Below are 21,277 nucleotides of genomic sequence, written 5' to 3'. Positions count from 1 at the left end.
ATCAGCCTGGTTCCTTTGCCCCAGCGGTTGCCCACATTTTCTGCGTGTCATGATGTGAACATGTCGGGAAGCACTGCCTCAGAGGACCGTCTGCTGAGCTCTGATCCCAAAGGAGCAGGCAGCTTGCAAAATGGTTACAAGGCACCTCATGGGCCACCCAGGGACCAGGCCACACCAAAGGCTGCTCTCAGCACAGCAGCAATGCAAGGAGGCTGGCCGCTCTCCTCCTAGGAAAAAAAACAAAATCACCTAACGGCACCAAAGAAGGGCCACAGGGAGGGCAGAGATTTCATCCACGAACGCCTGGGTTTGGGCCAATGCAGAAGAGTTAGAAGACTCCACAGCCAGCCCACTGAAAGAGTGTGCCTGCCTCAGAAGGAAGGAGGGTGTAATTTAATCACAGTAGCTACCACTGCGGACCAGACGCTGTGCTGAGTGAGTACTTTACAGGTATCACCTGATGGGCTGGGTATTTTTTACCCCAGTTTACAGATGAGGAAACTGAGGCCCTGAGAGGTTAAGTAATTTGCCCAGGGATTGGGGGTAGCGTTCAAGCGAGTGTCAGGGCTGGGCTGGTAACAGCACACTGTATGGGGGGAAGGGCAGCTCTGTGGTTCTGCAGCACACACCCTATAGAAACATCAACATTACGACTGGGAGAGTGCAGGTGAACAAGTCTTGTCCAAGAAAAAGTAAAAGGTGAATCACAGCTGAGCCACCCACATCACGGTGCCTTGGGAATCGGCATCTGATTCAGCCCTTGCTCACCCTCTTCTAGAGGCAGAAAGCTGAGTGGTTTAAGTGTGTGTGTTCCCCAGGTTCAAATCCTGGATCTTCCTCTTCCTGTGACTCCAAGCAGGCTCTCAAGGCCTCAGTTTCCTCATCTGTAAAATGGGAATAACAATGGTGCCCAGCTCAGGTTGCTATGAGAAGTAAAGGGGGCAGTGAGAGGAAAGCACATAGCAGGGTGCCTGCCAGGGAATGAGCGGTGAGTGCTCTGGGAGTTTTACTGTTAACTCAGGGCAATCCCTTTTTGCCAAGTCTGAAGCTAAAGATGCTGACAGGGATGTAATTTAGGGAGAAGCACCTGAACCCACCCAAGCGGTTGGGCAGTGGGGCCCCAGGCCTGGCTGCCCTGGCCAGCTCTTGGCCTGAGGAGGTTCTGCCTTCCCAGGACAGACAAGTGGCCTGGCTCCCGTCCATCCTTCCCAGGCCTGCTCCCTGCTCAGGAGCCCACATATCCGCTTAGTAGGTTATGAGAGTCACCCTGACGTCCCCAAGCCAGACCCCTCACCCCACATGTAACATGGGAGGGTCACAAATGGTGCCTCCTGCATAGAACACTCGTGGGGCTCCCACTCTTACCCTCACCCCCCCATGACGTGTCTTCTCCCCATGGTAGTCAGAGGGGCCTTTGAAAAGGCCCAAATTAGTAAAATCCCTCCAAATTGCCCATTGTTCAATTCAGCATCCAGCCCAGCCTGCCAGATGCTGCATGGTCTAGCCTTGCCCACCCCTCTCATCCCAGCTATTCCCCACTGTCACCCTCTCCCACGGCGCTCCGGAGAAGTGTCTGCTCTCCAAGTGCACGAGCTCACACACCAGGCCCATGCACCCTGGTTTCCTCTGCTCACTGCCTGGGACTCCCTCTCTCCAGATCTTCACTCCTTTGTCTCTTGCTTAAGCCTCTGCTCAAATATCACCTCCTCGGAGAGGCCTTCCCTGACCATCCCAGGACCAGTAAGTATCCTCCCCTCCCCCAGGCACTACTACACCCCCCTCTGTTATTTTTGTTCCAGAGTACTTACCAGGATCTGAACTTCTCTTATAAACTGGCTTAGTTACCTGCTGTCTGCTTCCCTCACAACAGGAGCACTGGAGGAGGTCCCGCACCACACCCAGTCAATGTCTGAGGAAGGAATGATTGAAATGCCTGGTGCACAATCAACTCTCCACAAACAGAGATTTTTATTGTCACACATCCCCATGCTAGGCCTCTCCTTGCTCATCTTCCTCACTCGGGACTTCTGAGACCCTCGGTGGAGGTCTCCATCAGCTAAAAAGCACTTGAACTGTCCTCAAGACGCCTCTCATTGTTTGCCGCCCCCAGGTCTCCCTCCTGGGCATCTTGGCACCCCTCCCTGCTGACTGCACCCCCCTGGGCACGGTCGATTCTGGCAACTTTCCCCGTGCACCCAGCTCCTATAAAGGCTCTCGGCTCCCCAGCTGTGCCAGCCCCACTGAGGGATAGCACCCGCCCTCCTCCAGGTATTAACTGGCTTTTCCCCCAGGAGTGTTTGTTTTAGGAATTAATGGTAGTGGAGGAGCCTGTAATTTCCAGATTCATCTGTTCCTTTCCTGGCAGCCAGCACTACATTTTTTTTTTTTTCCCAAGACCCTGATAATACCTTTCCAGACACATTGGTTTGAATAGCATCATCCAATGCAAAAACTCTCCAGTATTTCCTCTAAACCAGCGGACAGGCTCTCGCTGGCTTCATGGAAAGAAGTTGGAGCTGAATGTTCTCAGCATCCCTTTTCCTCCTTCCTTAGGCCCATGATCATTTTCTTTTTCTTTTTTGCGGTACGCGGGCCTCTCACTGTTGTGGCCTCTCTCGTTGCGGAGCACAGGCTCCGGACGCGCAGGCTCAGCGGCCATGGCTCACGGGCCCAGCCGCTCCGCGGCATGTGGGATCTTCCCGGACTGGGGCACGAACCCGTGTCCCCTGCATCGGCAGGCGGACTCTCAACCACTGTGCCACCAGGGAAGCCCCATGATCATTTTCCTTTTTGCTGTTTCCTTTTTAAGTACTGCAGTGACCGCCATCCCTCCCCCCATTCATCTGGCACAGTCAAGAAATGGCTACTCCATGTTAGTAAATTTCCAAAATAATGCCTTTCAAGCACTAAAACGTTAAACAATGAAATACATTTTAAAACAGCTTTATTGACATATAATTGGCACGCTATAAACTGCACATATTTAAAACGTACAACTTGATCCATTTTGACCTTTGTGTGTACCCATGGAATCATCACCACAATCAGGATAATGAACATATCTATCACTCCCCAGAGATTCCTCCTGCCCCGCCCCTCTGCCCCCAGCCACCACTGATCTGCTTTCTAAATACACATTTAACGCGAAGCTGGCTCACTCACTTCACCACCTCAGTAAACAGAGTGATCAGTGTGATTGTTCCTTTCCTCAATTCAGCAGTATCATTAACGTTCCTGAGACCGATGTCCTCAGGCGTCGTGGAGATACATAAGATTGTTTGCCCTGAACACTAAATGGCCCCATTTGTCGCATTGCCATGCCAGGCGGTTTGGGGTTTGGGAATTTTCTCCCTTGCTGCCTGCTGTCTCAGTGCATAGTTCCCAGCAGACAACCCCTGATGCCTGAAATCCCGGCACACCTACCGTCTCCTGCACCACTCCCAGCCCTCACTCTGGACCAGTGGTTCTCAGCTGGGGGCAATTTTACACGCCCCCCTCCAGGGGACGTTTGGCAATGTCTGGGGACACTTTTGGTTGTCATAATGGGGGTGAGGTGCGACTGGCCCCTAGTGTTTAGAGACCAGGGATGTTGCTAAACATTCTACCATGCAAAGGACAGTTCCCAGAACAAGAATAACCTGGCCCAAGATGTCAATAGTGTGAGGTTGCAAAATCCTGTTCCAGTAACAAAACTGATAGGAAAATTCAACAAGAAGTCATGTTAACTGTTTTACTTTTTTGTATCAAGAGGGAGAAGGAAGGGCAGAGCTTGTTGGAGCTGCAAGGCCAGAAGGGAGGGTGAAGCTTCAGGAAGATACTGTCATGTCTCAGGTAACTCCTAAGTCTCCCAGAGGTGGTCGCTGGCTTCCTGAGGACAAGTTCTAAGGGACTCAGCTTGAGGTCCCAGGGCCCAGCATTCAGCAGGTGCCCAATGAATGTCTGCCAGACTAGACTGCACCCAAAGCACCTATTTGGTGCCCAATTGTGGGTAGCACTGCCTGGGCACTGAAGGCAAGGCAGAAGACACAGAGCCAGCAGAAGGGAAACATTAAGCTGACCAGTGACTTGGGGAGGCGGCAGAGCCAGCAGGTGAAAGGTAAGTGCGGAGCTAGCCCAGTAATTGGGAACATGAGAAGGGCTGACCGTGCTGCAATCCTGTCCCAGTGTGACCAGATACATCACCACCACATCACTTCTAGCTCCTCCCCCCACCCACACAGACACCCTGTTTTCCTGTCCTATAAAGGAGGTTTTCCCAAAGTGGTTTAGCCAGAACTGGAAGGGCCCCGCCCAGTGATGGGATAGGAGGAGGCTGACTGTTGCCCCAGCAGCGTTCAGGAGGGACCCCAGCTGTTCTGGAGCTAGATGGTGAAGTATGGGCATGCTTTATTCAGTTTTGCATGACTTAAAATTTTTTTTTTTTTTTTGCGGTACGTGGGCCTCTCACTGTTGTGGCCTCTCACCGTTGTGGCCTCTCCAGTTGCGGAGCACAGGCTCCGGACGCGCAGGCTCAGGGGCTATGGCTCACGGGCCTAGCTGCTCCGCGGCATGTGGGATCTTCCTGGACCGGGGCACGAACCCGCGTCCCCTGCATCGGCAGGCGGACTCTCAACCACTGTGCCACCAGGGAAGCCCCATGACTTAAAATTTTAATTATCTTATTCTAAAAGTTATTGTAGAAATTCCTGAAAATGCAGGTAAGCAAAAAGAAGACAACAAAAAGCTCTCAAATCCCACCCTTTTAGAGAAAATACCAATTAAATTTTGTTGTCTGCTCTTCTATGCATGTGCGGATGTGGTGCAGATATTTTGATTAAAACCAGGTGTGGGGGGACTTCCCTGGCAGTCCAGTGGTTAAGACTCTGCGCTTCCACTGCAGGGGTCGTGGGTTTGATCCCTGGTCGGGAACTAAGATCCTGCATGCCGAGTGGTGCAGCCAAAAAAAAAAAGAAAAAAGAAAAAGCCCAGGTGTAGGTGCTGCTGCGAAGGCTCTGTTTGAGGTGCCTGAGAATGGGGCAGAGATTTTGAGAGAAAGGGTCCCCCGGAGCACTCCAAGGGGACAGTGGGAGTGCCTGAGGTAAGGGTGACTGGGTGGATTTTACCATAGGACAACGGTTGCTCTTGGGAGTCTCCCAGGCTAGCCCCAAATCCAAGGATAAAGAGAGGCCTGGCTGGCTAGACCGCTCCTCTGGCCCCCTGCTGGGAAGGTGGGAACTGGTCACAGCCCCTTCCTCCCTCAGGCCTTACCCATCAGGCCCTGCTCCACCCCACAGGTCACCCCCCAACAAGTCTGTTGCTAGACTTCTGTCACGTGGTGCCTCCTGTCCTATTAACTGCTGTGTAAAACTGATAACTGTGATCCAGAGGCCCCTGGGCTCTTAGGTCCCCAAGTCAGTGGACCTGGGCTCTGCAGGCAGTTTATTTCCTTCTGGCTTTTAAGGCCTCAGACAAATTGTTGGGAGTGATAAAGAGAACAAAACCTGCCCACAGGACTTGTTCCAGGAGAAAAAGAAAGAAGTTGGCTAACAGTCACCAGCTGTGGCAAGCTGGGATTCTCTCCAGAGGGCTTTTCGCAAGGAGGGTGTCTTCCACATTCTTTTTCTCTTTTGTTTTTTTGGGGTTTTTTGGCCACACCGCATGGCATGAGGGATCTTAGCTCCCTGACCAGGGATTGAACCCTTGCCCCCTGCAGTGGAAGCACAGAGTCTTAACCACGGGGCCACCTGGGAATTCCCTCCACATTCTTTTTAACAACTGAATCGTTATAAAGTACAGTTGTATGGGAAACCCTAAAATAGGATCCTCCGGGGCAAGGGCTCACTCTCTCGGTCCTCTCCTCTCTCCTCCCCTCAGTGATGCACCTCTGAGCAACAGTTGAAAGAATTCTCCTTATGCCAAAGGCAGGATTGGAGGGGCAGGCTGGCGGGAGAAACTGGGAAGCTCCAGTGCCTCTGCTGGGTGGCAGCCGTCTGAGACAGGGCGAGCCCCTCCTCCCCCTCAGACCCACTGAGGCTCCCCTGGGGCCAGCCTCCAGGATGGGTGGGGCACCTAGAGGCAGACAGGATTACTTTCTTTCCGGGTTGACCTTTCTTGTAAGTCTGAGGACTAGGGGGAAGGGCACTGGGGGACTCTGAGGCTAGATGGAACCAGCCCTGTCCCTATTTCCCCTAAATAGGGAACTCTTGCTCACAGACTTAGGAAGAACCGTGACTCACTTCCTGCCTAGGTCTGACTGAAGAAGTATTGTTTTCCCAACTGTGGCTGATGCTGCTAGTTGGGGCCACCCCAGGGTGCCCCTAGGAGTCTTTGCTCCCTGTGGGGGGCAGTTCCCATTCCAAGAGGGGGCCAACTGGACTTATCTCCCGGCTCAACTTGTTTTTTTTTTTTTGGCGATACGCGGGCCTCTCTCCGCTGTGGGCTCTCCCGTTGCAGAGCGCAGGCTCCGGATGCGCAGGCTCAGCGGTCATGGCTCACTGGCACAGCTGCTCCGCGGCATGTGGGATCCTCCCGGACCGGGGCACGAACCCATGTCCCCTGCATCAGCAGGCGGACTCTCAACCACTGCGCCACCAGGGAAGCCCCCGGCTCAACTTTTAGGACCCAACATTCTTCCCTGAGTTTCTGGTTTTTGCACTGTTTGTACAGGTGCCCAAACAGTACCTTATCCCACTAGTTGAATATTATCTCCATTTTACAGAGGGGTAAATTGAGGCTCTGAGAATTAAATAACTTGTCTAAGGTGGCAAAGTATAAAATAGTACTGCAGGGTTTTGAACGCAGGTTTGCTGGTTGACTTGTCACCTAGTGAGTTACTTTACGAATGTTACTTAACTTCTCTGGGCCTCAGTTTCCTCCTCCATAGATAGTGATACATGAAAGATCCCTAAAGGAAAATTGTATCCACCTTACAGGGTTTGTGGTAAGGATGAAATAATTTAACACACGGAAAGAGCTGAGAACCACTCCTGGCTCAGAGAACATGCTCTGCAGTGTTCGGTGCTCGTTTTTGTCATTATCCCCAAACCGGTGTTGAAGAGGTCACAGGATAATATTGTTCTGCCAGGTTATCTCAAAGCGAGCAGGAAAGGATGGGCAGAGACTGCTCTGCGACCTTGGAATAACCCAGCCTGGGGAGCTTTTGGCCACATTTCCCCTCTTTTCTCTCTCAGCTCAAGCAGTGGTGGCCTCGGCCAAGTAGCACAGACGTTTTCTAGGGCAGGGACCCAGGGAGGGAGAGGAGCCGGCTGGTATATTGCAAGTAGCTCAGATTCAGGCTCTGCCAAAGCCCTAGATCTCTTCCAGGCTCTGAGGCCTACTAGTTGTGGTATCTTGGGCAAATTATTTAAACCTTGTGCACCTCAGTTTCCTTATCTGTAAAATGGGATTAATAATGTCAGCCTGAAAGGATTATGTAGATTAAATAGTGTACATGAGAAGGAGATAATATAAAATGACTGGCCTGGTGCCTGGCAGGCGGTTGGAGTTAAAAAAAAAAAAAGTTTTTAAAAAATTAAAAGGGGATGGGCTACTTGTTCTGCTCATCCACCTGTCTATATAAATGCAAATAAAATCGTGAGTCCTCTAACTGTAGGCGACGAGGAGGTTTGCCCAGGCGCGCTGAAGCCCGACCTCAGATGGGGTACCCCAGGTGCGTCATCCCAGGGCACTTAACTCGGTCGTGCCCAAACTCGTGGCTTAGGAGTGGGGAAGTGGGGGGAGAAGGCCAGCTTCCCCAGAATCCGGCCGAGACTGGGCTCGGAGTGACGCCTCGAGCCCTTCCCAACCCCTGCCAGGAGTTCCGAGTTCGGGTCTCCGCGGCCGCCGGCCCGGGGAGCTCGCGGCGCGAAGAGCCGAGCCCGGGGCGGGGGTGCGGGCAGTGGGGCCTGGGCGACGCGCCGGGCGGCCGCGAGGGCTTTGGGATCGCTGGCCCCACTTCCTACCTGCCCCGACCGGGAGCCAGAGGCAGTGGGCGCCCCGGAAGGCCGCAAGGCCGCCGCTCGGAGCCCGGAGCTCGGGGGCTGCGGCGCTCCAGCCCCGAACGCGGGCCCGGGGCCGGGCGGCATGGGCGGCGCGGCGGGCCAGGGCGGCGGGACGGCTGCGGCGGCTGCTGGGGAGCGCGGAGGTGGCGCCGCGAGGGGGAGGGGGCGCGGCGGCGGAGGAGGAGGAGCCCGGGCCGCCGCAGCCGCTGACAGCGGCCCGAGTAAACAAGCCGCGCCGCCGCCGCGGCCCGGCCGCTGCCCCCGCCCGCGCCGGAGCCGGAGCCGAGGCCGAGGCCGAGCCCTGCCCTGGTCGCCGGCCCGGCCGAGGCCGCGCCGCCGCTCCTCCCCGCCTCCGCGCGGTGACGCTGCTGCCGGGCGCGGGGACCGCGTCGAGCCCAGGCCCCGCCGCCGGTCTCTCCGCTCGGCCGAGGGGCGCCCGAGCCGCCGCGGCGCTCGCCTGGAAAAGTTTCCCCGCCCGGGCTCCCTAGGGTAAGCGGCGAGGGCGCGGGGCCCGGTGGAGGCAGCGCGCCGGGAGCCGGGCCCGAGGCGAGCCGGCCGGACTGGGCCGCTCTGCCCGAGGAGCTGGCTCCGCGGCCCGGGCGCGCAGGCGGGGGAGGGTCGGGGTCGCTGGCGCGGAGGCAGCCCGGGCCCGGCTGCCCGTCCGGCTTTCGAAACTGGCCCCCGGGCCGGCCCCGAGGGTGAAGCCGCGGGGAGCAGGAAGGGCGCCCCGCAGCCCACCTGAGAGCGTCGGGCCCGGCTTGGCTCCCAGCCCTTGTAGGTGCCGGTACTTTTCCGCTTGGGGCCGGGGCAAGCCCTCTGACCTCAGGAAGCGTCAGCGGGGCCCCCGCTGGGGGCGGGATGGCGAGAGAATTCCAGAGGCGCCGGGTGCTCCCGCCTCCGGGCCGTCCTTCGGGGGCCGCCGCCGGCTCGCCCACTCCGCGGCTGGGGAGGGCCTGCGCTCCCGCCGGGGGAGGGGAGGAGCGGCTGTTCGCGAGGCGGAGGGGATTATTCACCGCCCGGGCCTCGTCCCCGCCTGCACACCTGAGCGGCGAGACACTCAGGTGCGGGATCCGCGGGCGCTGGGAGGCTGGCTCAGGTAGGTTCCGGGGCTGCCTCCCGCGGAGGCCTGGCCGAGACCCCTGCTGCCCCCGTGGGGTGGCTGGACTGAGGGGCGGCCTGCTTGCCAGACAGGTCTTACAGCAGTCACTTGTCAGGTCAGTACCTGCTCTCCCCGCCATCCTCTAGACCCTTGCCCCTGGGGGTGCAGACTCTCCTCCACCGGAGGCTGTCAGAATTCTTTCTGACTTGGGAAGTGGGAGGGGAACCCAGGTGATGTGGCCTAGTGAGGGCTGGGCAGCTGCTGGCCAGGTGTGGGCACAGCATAGGAGAGTAGCCAAGCCTGACCCGTCTCAACCAGAGTGGCCGAAGTTTTACGATTTCCTATATTGGGCTTCCACATAAGATTTGATTTTTTAAAGATTCTGTGGCTTTAAAAAAAAGTTTGAAAACCTCTGGTCTAGCAGTTTTTACCATCTAGGAAACTGAGGCCTAGAGAGAGGAAGTGACTTAAGATCACACAGAAAATGAGTAAAGATTGGAATTCAGAATTTCAGCGCAGCCTTCAGTGCCTGTTACAGGACCTGGCTTGGTGTCTCTTTGCTGGAAAGAGAGACGGGACCAGGTTTCCCAGGCAGCCCTGTCCACGCCAGACCCCCAGTGCCTGGGAAACAGCAGCTGGACCTGGGGGAGGTTCAGTTTGGGTGCCTCGGAGTGGGTGTCTGTGTCAGGAGGTTCCTGGGACTGGAGAAAAGAGCTTTGACCTAGAACACAGCCACAAAGAGCACCCACAGGTCTGTCTGTGGCCACAGCCTGGAGCTGACTCCCATGTGAGAGGGCCTCACAGGAGGCTGGAACTACAGCAAGCCTCCGGGTTTGAGCCGAACTGGGACTCAGAGGGTGAGTCAGAGTCTGGGATGGGGGTGGGGAGAAGCCCATTCATTCATTGTTCTCAGTGCCTGCTCTTTTAGGAGGGGGTCCTCCCTCCCTCCCTCCCTCCTTCCCTCCCTCTCTCCCTCCCTTCCTCCCTCCCTTCCTCCCTCCCTCCCTCCCTCCCTCCTTCCCTCCCTCCCTCCCTCTCTCCCTCCCTCCCTCCCTCCCTCCCTCCCTCCCTCCCACCCTCCAGGATGCTGAGGCAGGGCTGTCTGGAGGCTTCAGGCTCTGTGGAAGCCATATCTACGGCTCACCGTGGCTGGGGATGCTGAGCAGATGAAGCCTGGTCCTTTCTTGGGGAATTGTTTGGTTGTGCCTGAAGCCCGCTTTCTTTTTGGGTGCTGCAAGGTAATTAAATAATCACCTTTACGACCAAGCAACTGCAGCTCCATCCACAATGTCCCGGAACTTGGGCTGGACGCAGATGAACCCAGTCTTGATTTGGGAGTTCCAGTACGGCTCACAGCACTGTGGTCAGGAGATGGTCTTTCTTGACATCTGGACCCAAGAGGCTGCTCTTGTGGCAAGAAGGGGAGAAGAGGGCTTGTTTCTATCTGGCTCAGCCCCTAGGGCTCCACATCCTCTGTTAAATGAGGGGCTTGGGTTTCCTTCACCCCCTAGGGCTGAATGTCTGGCTGCCCAGCCATTGCTCAGACCAGCTTTCCGGAACTTGGTCACCCAAGGCATCATGGGGCTGTGGCTTCCAGGCCTGTCCGGGAACCCTATGGACTCTGCCCATCCAGGGTGAGGAGGAGCTGCATTGTGGATGCCTCCTGCCATCAGCTGTCAGGTTATTTTGGTGTAAACTGAAAATACTCCAGGAATTGTGTGTTGAGTCTCTCCAGCCTGCAGGGTGGGACTGCAGCAGGAGCAGGCAGGGAGGCTGACTGTGGCTGAGGGCAGTCTCTGGAAAAGGAGTGTTCCCAGTGGTGAGCCCGCCTGTCCAGCTCTCCGGGGCCCGGGTGAGATGGGGAGCTTCATTTTGCCGTCCAGCAGAGTGGCCTCCTTTGGGGCTGGGCCCTGGGAGTGGTGGGGGCATCCGGGGCCCGTGTAGGCAGGCGCTCTGCTCAACAAGCTTGGCACTGAGGCGGGACACCTCTGGCAGCCCCACGGGGACCTTCCCCAGCTTCTCCCCACCCCAGGGGCTTGGCTTCTGGCTAGCCAGGGGCCCTATGTGGGGACAGTTATGTGGCCCCAGGCAGAGAGGTCCTGCTGTCTGTTTGCTGAAGGAGGAAAAACAACACTCGGACTATTGATTCAGCTTCACCTTGGCGCTCCTGGCTCAGCAGCTAGTGTTTGCCCTGGCTGCCAGGGCTCAGATTACGCAAGGCTGGTGGGTGTGGAGCGACCGAGGGGGCTGCTGGAGGCCTGCAGGCCAGGACTGGGTGGCCCCAGCGTTTCCCAGGAAACTGTATAAAAAAAGAGCCTGAGCCCCTGACTTTGCTGATGGTCTGGGCCAAAGAGGGAGGGTGAAGCCACTGCGATCCCCCCTCCCCGTGCTCAGCCCCCAAAGCCCCCATCCCACCTTAGGTTACCCACTCTTTCTTGCCAGGGGCTGTGGGTCTTTGCAGGTAACTCCCTATGGCTGGTTCTCCTTTGCTGAACTAGGAAGCCCTAGTGAGCTGTGTAGACACCACCCATTAAAAAACTTTAAAAAGCCAACATTTTATTCCTTTATAAAATATACCTGGGTAATTTGGAAAATATACATGACACAAAAGAAAATAACAATTACTCATAATTCTCACCACCTTGAGAGAACCACTGTTAGCATGTGTCCTTCCAGATTATGTTTTGTGGTTTTATATAAATATACATGTATAAATAGTTTTTTTTTTTGTTTTTTTTTGTTTTTTTTGTTTTTTTTGTGGTACGCGGGCCTCTCACTGCTGCAGCCTCTCCCGTTGCGGAGCACAGGCTCCGGACGCGCAGGCTCAGCGGCCATGACTCACGGGCCCAGCCGCTCCACGGCATGTGGGATCTTCCCGGACCGGGGCACGAACCCGCGTCCCCTGCATCGGCAGGCGGACTCTCAACCACTGCGCCACCAGGGAAGCCCTATAAATAGTTTTTTAAAAACAAAACGGGATTATAGGTACCTACTGCTTTATAACCCACTTTTTTTTTTTTTACGGTACGCGGGCCTCTCACCGTTGTGGTCTCTCCCGTTGCGGAGCACAGGCTCCGGATGCGCAGGCTCAGCGGCCATGGCTCGCGGGCCCAGCCGCTCTGCGGCATGTGGGATCCTCCCAGACCGGGGCACGAACCCACGTCCCCTGCATCGGCAGGCGGACTCTCAACCACTGCGCCACCAGGGAAGCCCTGTAACCCACTTTTTAAAAAAATAATTAATTAATTAATTTTTGTCTGCATTGGGTCTTCATTGCTGTGCGCGGGCTTTCTCTAGTTGTGGCGAGCGGGGGCTCCTCTTCGTTGTGGTGCGAGGACTTCTCATTACGGTGGCTTCTCTTGTTGTGGAACCTGGGCTCTAGGAGTGCAAGCTTCAGTAGTTGTGGCACGAGGGCTTAGTAGTTGTGGCCCACGGGCTTAGTTGCTCTGCGGCATGTGGGATCTTACCTGACGAGGGCTCAAACTCTTGTCCCCTGCAGTGGCAGGAGGGTTTTTTTTTTTTTTTTTGCGGTACACGGGCCTCTCACTGTTGTGGCCGCTCCCGTTGCGGAGCACAGGCTCCAGATGCGCAGCCTCAGTGGCCATGGCTCACGGGCCTAGACGCTCCACGGCATGTGGGATCTTCCCGGACCAGGGCACGAACCCGTGTCCCCTGCATCGGCAGGCAGACTCTCAACCACTGTGCCACCAGGGAAGTCCCTATAACCCACCTTTTTAAAAAAATAATAAAAATAATTAATTAATTTATATTTGGCTGCATTGGGTCTTTGTTGCTGCGCACGGGCTTTCTCTAGTTGCGGCGAGCAGGGGCTACTCTTCGTTGCGGTGTGCGGGATTCTCATTGCGGTGGCTTCTCTTGTTGCAGAGCACGGGCTCTAGGCACATGGGCTGCAGTAGTTGTGACACGCGGGCTCCGTAGTTATGGTTCGCGGGCTCTAGAGCGCAGGCTCAGTAGTTGTGGCACACGGGCTTAGTTGCTCCGCGGCATCTTCCCAGACCAGGACTCGAACCCGTTTCCCCTGCATTGGCAGGCGGATTCTTAACACTGCGCCACCAGGGAAGTCCCTAACCCACCTTTTTGACTTTAATTCTGGCAAGCATTTATTCAGTTGTTGCTTCTTATTTTGAGGGACTCAAGTCTTGGTCCTCTTCATCCCACTTCCGTATTCTTGCGTGTGGAGGCGGTCCTTCTGTCCATCTATCTGGCTCACCTTGGGGGCCTGGATTTTCACCCCTCCCCGCCAGAGCCCCTTTCAGGCCTGGAGTGAGCCGTGGGGTGGGAAGGCAGCTTTAGTGTGTGGCTGGGGAGCGACTGACTCTCCCTCTTCTCCTCCCTTGTTCCTCTCAGAGCCGGCAGCCCTCATCCTCCCCGCGCAGTCCCGCCCGTCTTGGTCCCATGCCCCCGCCAGTCAGCCCCGGGCCACAGGCAGTGAGCAGGCACGCGGGAGCCGAGGCCCTGTGACCAGGCCAAGGAGACGGGGGCTCCGGGGTCCCGGCCACCTGTCCCCCCCATGGAGCTGAGGCCCTGGTTGCTATGGGTGGTAGCAGCAGCAGGAGCCTTGGTCCTGCTGGCGGCCGATGCCCGTGGCCAGAAGGTCTTCACCAATACCTGGGCCGTGCGCATTCCTGGAGGCCCAGCCGTGGCTGACAGTGTGGCACGCAAGCATGGCTTCCTCAACCTGGGCCAGGTAGGTGTTCTTCCCTCCTGCTGGCCGAGGCATAGGACATCGCCAGGGGGTGGGGCCGATGAGGGCAGGGGTTCCAGCACCCAGAGCAGGAACTCTGGGGCTTGTCTTCTCAGGGGCATCTGGGTAGTAGGCATGTTATGGGTGGCTTGTCCTGCCCTGGGGCTTCTAGCCTAGGTTGCTCAGTGGACCAGTGTATCCCAGGGGGGTGAGTCCCCCTCGGCCCCCTGCACCTCCTTGCGGGGTCCTGGGCGGGGAGCAGATGCCCACCACCCCCTGCCGTGGTGAGCCTCCCCTTGCAGCCGGTTGTCCACCCCCATCCCCCGCCTCCATGGGGACTGGCAGATGGAAAGCCCGGCTCAGTCTTCCTGCTCTGTTGCAGATCTTCGGCGACTATTACCACTTCTGGCATCGAGCGGTGACAAAGCGGTCCCTGTCACCTCACCGCCCGCGGCACAGCCGGCTGCAGCGGGAACCTCAAGTGAGTGCGGCCCCAGCCCCTCCTGCTGCCACCCTTCCCTTTCCGTTCTCAGGAGGCCTCGCTCTCCCTCCCCGTTCCTCCAGCCACACCATCTCTCCCTCACTCCCTCACAGGTACAGTGGCTGGAGCAGCAGGTGGCAAAGCGACGGACCAAACGGGACGTGTACCAGGAGCCCACGGACCCCAAGTTTCCCCAGCAGTGGTACCTGGTACGTTGCCTCCCTGGCTGCGTCCATCCATCCACTGAGGGGTCCCGTGAGTGGGTGAGGCTGACTTCAAGGCCTCCTGTCAGTCTTCCTCTGTCTGCTGAGTGATCTTTCTCCAGCCCATCCTGCTGAGCCCTGGGGAGCACCCTCCCAGAGTTCTTTATAATTCCATGAGCCCAGACAATCAGTGGTGGCATTTGAGGAGTAGGGGCGGGTGGAGAAGGAGCTTTTGGGGGTGGCAAAGGGATTCTCCAAGGTTCCAGTAACCTCACCCAGCAACCACATCTCGTAAGTGCTGGGTGACGGGGGTGGGTGTCTCTGCAGTCTGGTGTCACCCAGCGGGACCTGAACGTGAAGGAGGCCTGGGCCCAGGGCTACACGGGGCGTGGCATCGTGGTCTCTATTCTGGACGATGGCATCGAGAAGAACCACCCGGACTTGGCAGGCAATTATGTGAGGAGGTCGGGGAGGGAGGTAGCCATCCCTGGCGAGGGGAGTCCAGGGATGGTCCTGTTCTGCTGGTGTGTTCAGGCTGACCCTGATAATGGCCATGTCCTTTCCAGGATCCTGGGGCCAGCTTCGATGTCAATGACCAGGACCCTGACCCCCAGCCTCGGTACACGCAGATGAATGACAACAGGTAAGAATCTGCTTCCCTTCTGTTTTCCGCTGAGGAAGCAGATGTGCCCTTCCTGAGAGGCTGAAGTCTTTTCCATGGTCCTGGTCTAGCTGGGGCTCTGAGGGAAGGTTCAGTCTGAGTGGAGGTGGCCATAGGCCAAGAGGAGTGGGGGGGTGTGGTCTGTGTACAGATGTGGGACAGAAAAGGTAGAGGGGCGTGCATGTGGCCCTTCCTGCTCCTCAGGCTGCACCCACCATGCTCTGTCCACTGTTAATGCTGTGCTCTTGGCCCCGGCAGGCATGGCACACGGTGTGCAGGCGAGGTGGCTGCAGTGGCCAACAACGGTGTCTGTGGCGTAGGCGTGGCCTACAATGCCCGTATTGGAGGTGGGTGTAGGCCTTGGCCACCCGGTCTTTGGGACGCCCCTTCCAGTGGGATTCTTCTCTGTTCACTTCCCATCTAGCCAGTGTCTGCCACTTTCCTGCTGTGGATCCTTTTGACTGTACGGCTCTTCTTTAGAGGGTTCTTAGTAACTCAAAAAGCTGAACCCCCTGTGCTGGTGGCCCTGTGCTGCGGGGTGGAGGGAGTGCTTCTTAGCAGGAGTCTCCCTAACTCCTCACTGTCCACTCCGAGTCCTTACATGGCAGGCCTTGATCACCATGCTCCTTTGGGACCCCAGAGACTCGTCCTAGTCCAGAATGTGTAGTTGGGGCCCAGGGAGCTCTCCCCTTTTCCCCTGAGTCTTGTCTTCGAAAGGCAGAGGCTGGCCAGGGAGTTAGGGGCTCAGGGTTTCCCAGCACCGTCCTCTGCCCTCCCCTGCCCATCCTCTGGGTGCAAGGCTGGGTGTGCTCCAGGGAGTGCTCCTGGCAGCTGGACCCACGCAGCATCCCTCTCCCCGCCTCCCTCCATGACCAGGGGTGCGCATGCTGGACGGTGAAGTGACAGATGCGGTAGAGGCACGCTCGCTGGGCCTGAATCCCAACCACATCCACATCTACAGCGCCAGTTGGGGCCCTGAGGACGACGGCAAGACCGTGGATGGGCCAGCCCGCCTTGCTGAGGAGGCCTTCTTCCGGGGGGTCAGCCAGGTGAGGTGGGGGTCCTGGCCCCACCCTAGAAACCAGTCCCAGCCTCTGGGGGCAAACTAGGCGCTACCTTTTCCATACTTCTTTGTTTTTTTCTGTTCCTATTTATTTATTCTTGTGTTTAATTTTAATTTACACAAAGTTTGTTTATTAAATGTTATTAAAATGTTAAGGAACTAGAAAGACAGAAAAAGAGAAAAGTAAATACTAATTACCCATAACTCCACTCTTTGGAATCACCACTCAGAGCATTTTGGTTGGTGGTCTGGGTCTCTTTTTTTTTGGTGCAAAAAAGATTGAGATCCACCAGGGGTCTCCCAGGGGAACAGAGGCTGGATAGAGAGTCCCCGGAGAAGCAGCCTCCATCCTTCTCAGTCTTGAGCAGCATCTTCCTGCCAGGCCTCCCCCAAGTCCTGTTCTCGAGTGACTCCAGCCCACTCTGTCCACAGGGCCGCGGGGGGCTGGGCTCCATCTTTGTCTGGGCCTCTGGGAACGGGGGCCGGGAACATGACAGCTGCAACTGCGACGGCTACACCAACAGCATCTACACGCTGTCCATCAGCAGCGCCACGCAGTCCGGCAACGTGCCCTGGTACAGTGAGGCCTGCTCGTCCACGCTGGCCACAACCTACAGCAGTGGAAACCAGAACGAGAAGCAGATCGTGAGTCCTGCCCCGGGGTGGCGGCTGGGGAAACGGGGCTGCTTGCTGGCTCTGCCCGGGGCCCCCTTTCCAACCCCATCTGCCTTCCACCCGCATGTGGCTGGGTGGTGTTGGCTAAAGCATCATGGGATGGGGGCTAGGGAGCTCTCCAAGACTCCTGGAGACTGTGGAGCCATCGGTGAAGCCCCTGAGAAGACTCTCCTTAAAAATATGCATTGCTCTTAATGATCGCCAACCTTCAGTTCAATCCTCTCATTCCTCGGGAAAGGGCCAGGCATCGGCCTGTCTACAGCAAGTTAGCAAGGCAGCAGGTGGGACCAAGGTTTCTTGGCCCTGGCTCCCCACTCCTGTTTATGGTGCTTAGGGCCTGTGGACAGAGGGAGGGAAGGCAGGTGGCCCCCCTCTGGTGCCCTCCCCGCATTACAGGCCCAACATCATTGTCCTCCTGGTAGGTGACCACTGATCTGCGGCAGAAGTGTACGGAGTCTCACACAGGCACCTCTGCCTCTGCCCCCTTGGCAGCGGGCATCATCGCTCTCACCCTGGAGGCCAAGTAAGTGGGTGGGGGCTGAGGCGCAACCCTGTCCCCACCAGCGCCCCCTGCAAGGCAGGCCTTGGTCTCCAGCTTCTCTCCGAAGAGACAGCCCCCAAGCCTCTCCGTCCCTCCTCTGCAGTAAGAACCTCACCTGGCGGGACATGCAGCACCTGGTGGTACAGACCTCAAAGCCAGCCCACCTCAATGCTAACGACTGGGCCACCAATGGTGTGGGCCGCAAAGGTGAGGACAGGGCTGGATTGGGGGTTGCGGGGGCCCTGTGTGCCTCCCAGCTGACTCCACCTTCCCTGCCCCACAGTGAGCCATTCGTATGGCTACGGGTTACTGGACGCAGGTGCCATGGTGGCTCTGGCCCAGAACTGGACGACGGTGACCCCCCAGCGGAAGTGCATCATCGACATCCTCACTGAGCCCAAGTGAGGGCTGGACCCTGGCTGGGAGGGGGCAGGTGGGACCTGAGGGGCGCAGGGGTGCCCGCTGGTCCCCCTGGGCCAGGCTGATAGACCATCACGGTGCTCTCTGCGCAGGGACATCGGGAAGCGGCTGGAGGTGCGGAAGACTGTGACCGCCTGCGTGGGGGAGCCCAGCCACATCACGCGGCTGGAACACACTCAGGCGCGGCTCACCCTGTCCTACAACCGCCGCGGTGACCTGGCCATCCACCTGGTCAGCCCCATGGGCACCCGCTCCACCCTGCTGGCCGCCAGGTGCTTGCCCTCTCCTCTGTCCAGCTTGTCCTGTCCCTCACATCCATGTGCATTCATTCATTCACTCACACAGCCCTGAAGGGCACCAAATACTTTTCCACTGTTGGCATTTTGGGAAGGATGGTTTTTGTCCTATGGGACTGTCCCATGTTGCAGGAATCCCTGATTCTGCCCATTAAATGCCATGTCTGTGTGCCTTCCCATGTGTAGTACCCTTGCACATTTCCAGAATCTTCTGGTTGAGAACATTTGGCCTCCTGGGAAACACCCAGCAGGCACTTCCAGCCCAGCGGGGTTCTGCTGCACCGGGGGAGGGGGTGTGGTCCGTGTGCTGTGGGCTCGGTGTCCCCTGGCTGGGGTCTGCCGAGGCCTCAGGCAGCCATGTGCACCTTCCTCCCCAGGCCGCACGACTACTCTGCAGACGGGTTTAACGACTGGGCCTTCATGACGACCCATTCCTGGGACGAGGACCCCTCTGGCGAGTGGGTCCTGGAGATAGAAAACACCAGTGAAGCAAATAACTATGGTATTGGGGGTGCTCGAGGGCTGGGGATGGAGGAGGGGCGCTGGCGGAGTCTGGGGTGCCGGGCGTGGCTTCTGACTTTTGCTTCCCCCCTCAATTAGGGACACTGACCAAGTTCACCCTCGTGCTGTACGGCACGGCCCCCGAGGGGCTGCCCACACCTCCTGAGAGCATTGGCTGCAAGACCCTCACGTCCAGCCAGGCCTGTGTGGGTCAGTCGTGGGTGCTGCAAGGGCTTGGGAACCTGCGGCTGGGGACAGAGGGCACCTGTCCTAAAGGAGGAAAAGGGGTGTGAAGGGATGCTGGGACCCCAGGGTGACCACAGTCCTGGGGCAGGTGGGAGCTCCTGGGGACAGCGGTGACTGCCTGGGGCTGCAGGTCCACAGGCTGCCACTGTCGTGGGGCTCAGGGCCCAACAGCCATGGGCGGCTTGGCTGACGCCCACCTTCTGCCCCGTGCCGGCAGTGTGCGAGGAAGGCTTCTCCCTGCACCAGAAGAGCTGTGTCCAGCACTGCCCTCCAGGCTTCACTCCCCAAGTCCTCGACACGCACTACAGCACCGAGAACAACGTGGAGATCATCCGGGCCAGCGTCTGTGCCCCCTGCCACGCCTCGTGTGCCACGTGCCAGGGGCCAGCCCCCACAGACTGCCTCAGCTGCCCCAGCCACGCCTCCCTGGACCCTGTGGAGCAGACGTGCTCCCGGCAAAGCCAGAGCAGCCGTGAGTCGCCACAGCCGCAGCAGCCGCCGCCCGCGGAGGTGGAGGCAGAGCCGCGGCTGCGGGAGGGGCTGCTGCCCTCACACCTGCCCGAGGTGGTGGCCGGCCTCAGCTGCGCCTTCATCGTGCTGGTCTTCGTCACTGTCTTCCTGGTCCTGCAGCTGCGCTCGGGCTTCAGCTTCCGAGGGGTGAAGGTGTACACCATGGACCGTGGCCTCATCTCCTACAAGGGGCTGCCCCCCGAAGCCTGGCAGGAGGAGTGCCCGTCCGACTCAGAAGAGGACGAGGGCCGGGGCGAGAGGACCGCCTTTATTAAAGACCAGAGCGCCCTTTGACGAGCGCCTACTGCCCGCCCCTTCGAGCCCATCCCCTCCTGGGGCACTTTTTAATTCACCAAAGTATTTTTTTATCTTGGGACTGGGTTTGGACCCCAGCTGGGAGGCAAGAGAGGCAGAGACGGCTTCCCACCCTACCCTTGGGCCCCCCGGCTGCCTGAGGTGGGACCCCAGGACCAGCTGGGGAGCAGGGGAGGGCCTCTGCCCACCCCCAGCACGCCTGCGTGTGGAGAAAGGAGTGAAACCTTTAGGGCAGCTTTCCAAGGTCCAGGCCCCAGCCAGAGTTCCCTGCGGAGTGAAGAGGGGCAGCCCTTCCCTTATGGGATTCCTGACCCGGGCTGTTCTCGCCCCTTCCCTGTCCCTCTAAAGCAATAATGGTCCCCATCCAGGCAGCAGGGAGGCTGGCCTAGGGGGTATTTGAAGGAGGAGGCCACCTCTCTAAGGGCTTTTGCATCCCTGACCCCGTCCCCCACCTCTGGTGAGCCTCGGGCGGAAGCAGTAAGCGAAGGAAGGGACCAAGGCAAGGCAGGCACTTCCAGGGTGCACACGTGTGTGCACACGTGTGTGTGTCCCTTTGCCCACCTCCACTACAGCTGGCTGCCTGCTGAGCGAGGCTGGCCCAGCCCCGTGCTGGTGTGCTGACCACCCTCCCCTCTCTGGCACCCTCTCCTCCTGCCAGGGCCCAAGTCCCTGTTTTCTGAGCCCGGGGCTGCCTGGGCTGTTGGCACTCACAGTCCCGGAGCCCCTGGGTGGGTGGTGGGGAGGGACGGTGGCCCAGCCGGCCTCTCCCGCCTCCCACCCGATGCTGCTTTCCCCTGTGGGGATCTCAGGGGCTGTTTGAGGATATATTTTCACTTTGTGATTATTTCACTTTAGATGCTGATTTTTTTTTTTTTTTTTTTTGGTATTTTTAATGGGGGTAGCAGCTGGACCATCCACCTTCCCACACCCACTGTCCACCCTGCTGTTCCCCCCGGCTGCCCTGGCCCTGAGGTGTGGGGGTCTGCAGCGTGTTGCTGAGGAGTAGCTGAGCCCCGGGTCCTGAAGAGGCAGGCCAGGCCAGGCGGGCCCTAGGAAAGGAGGAGTACGATAGAAGGGGCAGGCTGTCATCCATTTCAGATGGGGCTCCTCGTGCCAAGGGCTCATGGGTCAGTGGTTCTCCAAGTGCCAGGGGTGGGCAGGCAGTGGCACTGAGCCCCCTCCAACACTGTGCCCTGGTGGAGAAAGCACTGACCTGTCCTGCCCCCCAAGGCCCCCTCTTCTGACGTGCCTTTTGTACCCCTCCCATTAGGACAATCAGTCCCCTCCCGTTTGGGAGCCCCCTTTTCTTTCTCTCCCCTAGCCCCTCCTGACACCCAGCCACCTGCCCAGGGGCACCCCCGCCTTTCCCATCCCCCCCACCCTTGTGGCCAGCCCAGCTGGTTTTGTAAGATACTGGGTTGGTGCACAGTGATTTTTTTTTTTTTCTTGTAATTTAAACAGGCCCAGCATTGTTGGTTCTATTTAATGGACACGAGGTAATGTTAGAGGTTTTAAAGTGATTAAACGTGCAGACTATGCAAACCAGGCCTGGTCTCCAGTGTGGTGATGTTCTTCCCAGGAC

The 21,277-nt window shown here is 57.9% G+C and overlaps 1 protein-coding gene across 12 annotated transcripts; it reads left to right on the top strand.

Annotated features, from left to right (window-relative positions):
• Window positions 1-3,833: 3,833 nt before the first annotated feature.
• Window positions 3,834-21,242, top strand: FURIN (furin, paired basic amino acid cleaving enzyme). 12 transcript variants are annotated; one of them, XM_082846847.1, is made up of 17 exons: window positions 8,205-8,468; window positions 10,590-10,712; window positions 13,447-13,786; window positions 14,166-14,264; window positions 14,378-14,473; window positions 14,795-14,923; window positions 15,034-15,110; window positions 15,387-15,475; window positions 16,005-16,177; window positions 16,624-16,836; window positions 17,289-17,389; window positions 17,511-17,614; window positions 17,691-17,808; window positions 17,920-18,099; window positions 18,501-18,625; window positions 18,724-18,834; window positions 19,088-21,242. In XM_082846847.1, exons 3-17 carry the CDS (start codon window positions 13,610-13,612, stop codon window positions 19,672-19,674), a joined length of 2,379 nt encoding a protein of 792 aa, XP_082702973.1. In that variant the 5' UTR covers window positions 8,205-8,468; window positions 10,590-10,712; window positions 13,447-13,609; the 3' UTR covers window positions 19,675-21,242. The 12 variants fall into 12 exon arrangements, with proteins under 12 accessions (XP_082702974.1, XP_082702977.1, XP_082702973.1 ...); XM_082846844.1 differs by having other exon boundaries at window positions 10,590-10,758; XM_082846848.1 differs by lacking the exons at window positions 8,205-8,468; window positions 10,590-10,712 and adding an exon at window positions 3,834-4,096.
• Window positions 21,243-21,277: the final 35 nt, after the last annotated feature.

Source organism: Leucopleurus acutus, assembly GCF_964270905.1.
Source record: "Leucopleurus acutus genome assembly, chromosome: 1".
Classification (NCBI taxonomy): Eukaryota; Metazoa; Chordata; class Mammalia; order Artiodactyla; family Delphinidae; genus Leucopleurus; species Leucopleurus acutus.
Note: the sequence above shows the minus strand (reverse complement) of the source record. Positions and strands in the feature narration are given on the sequence as shown.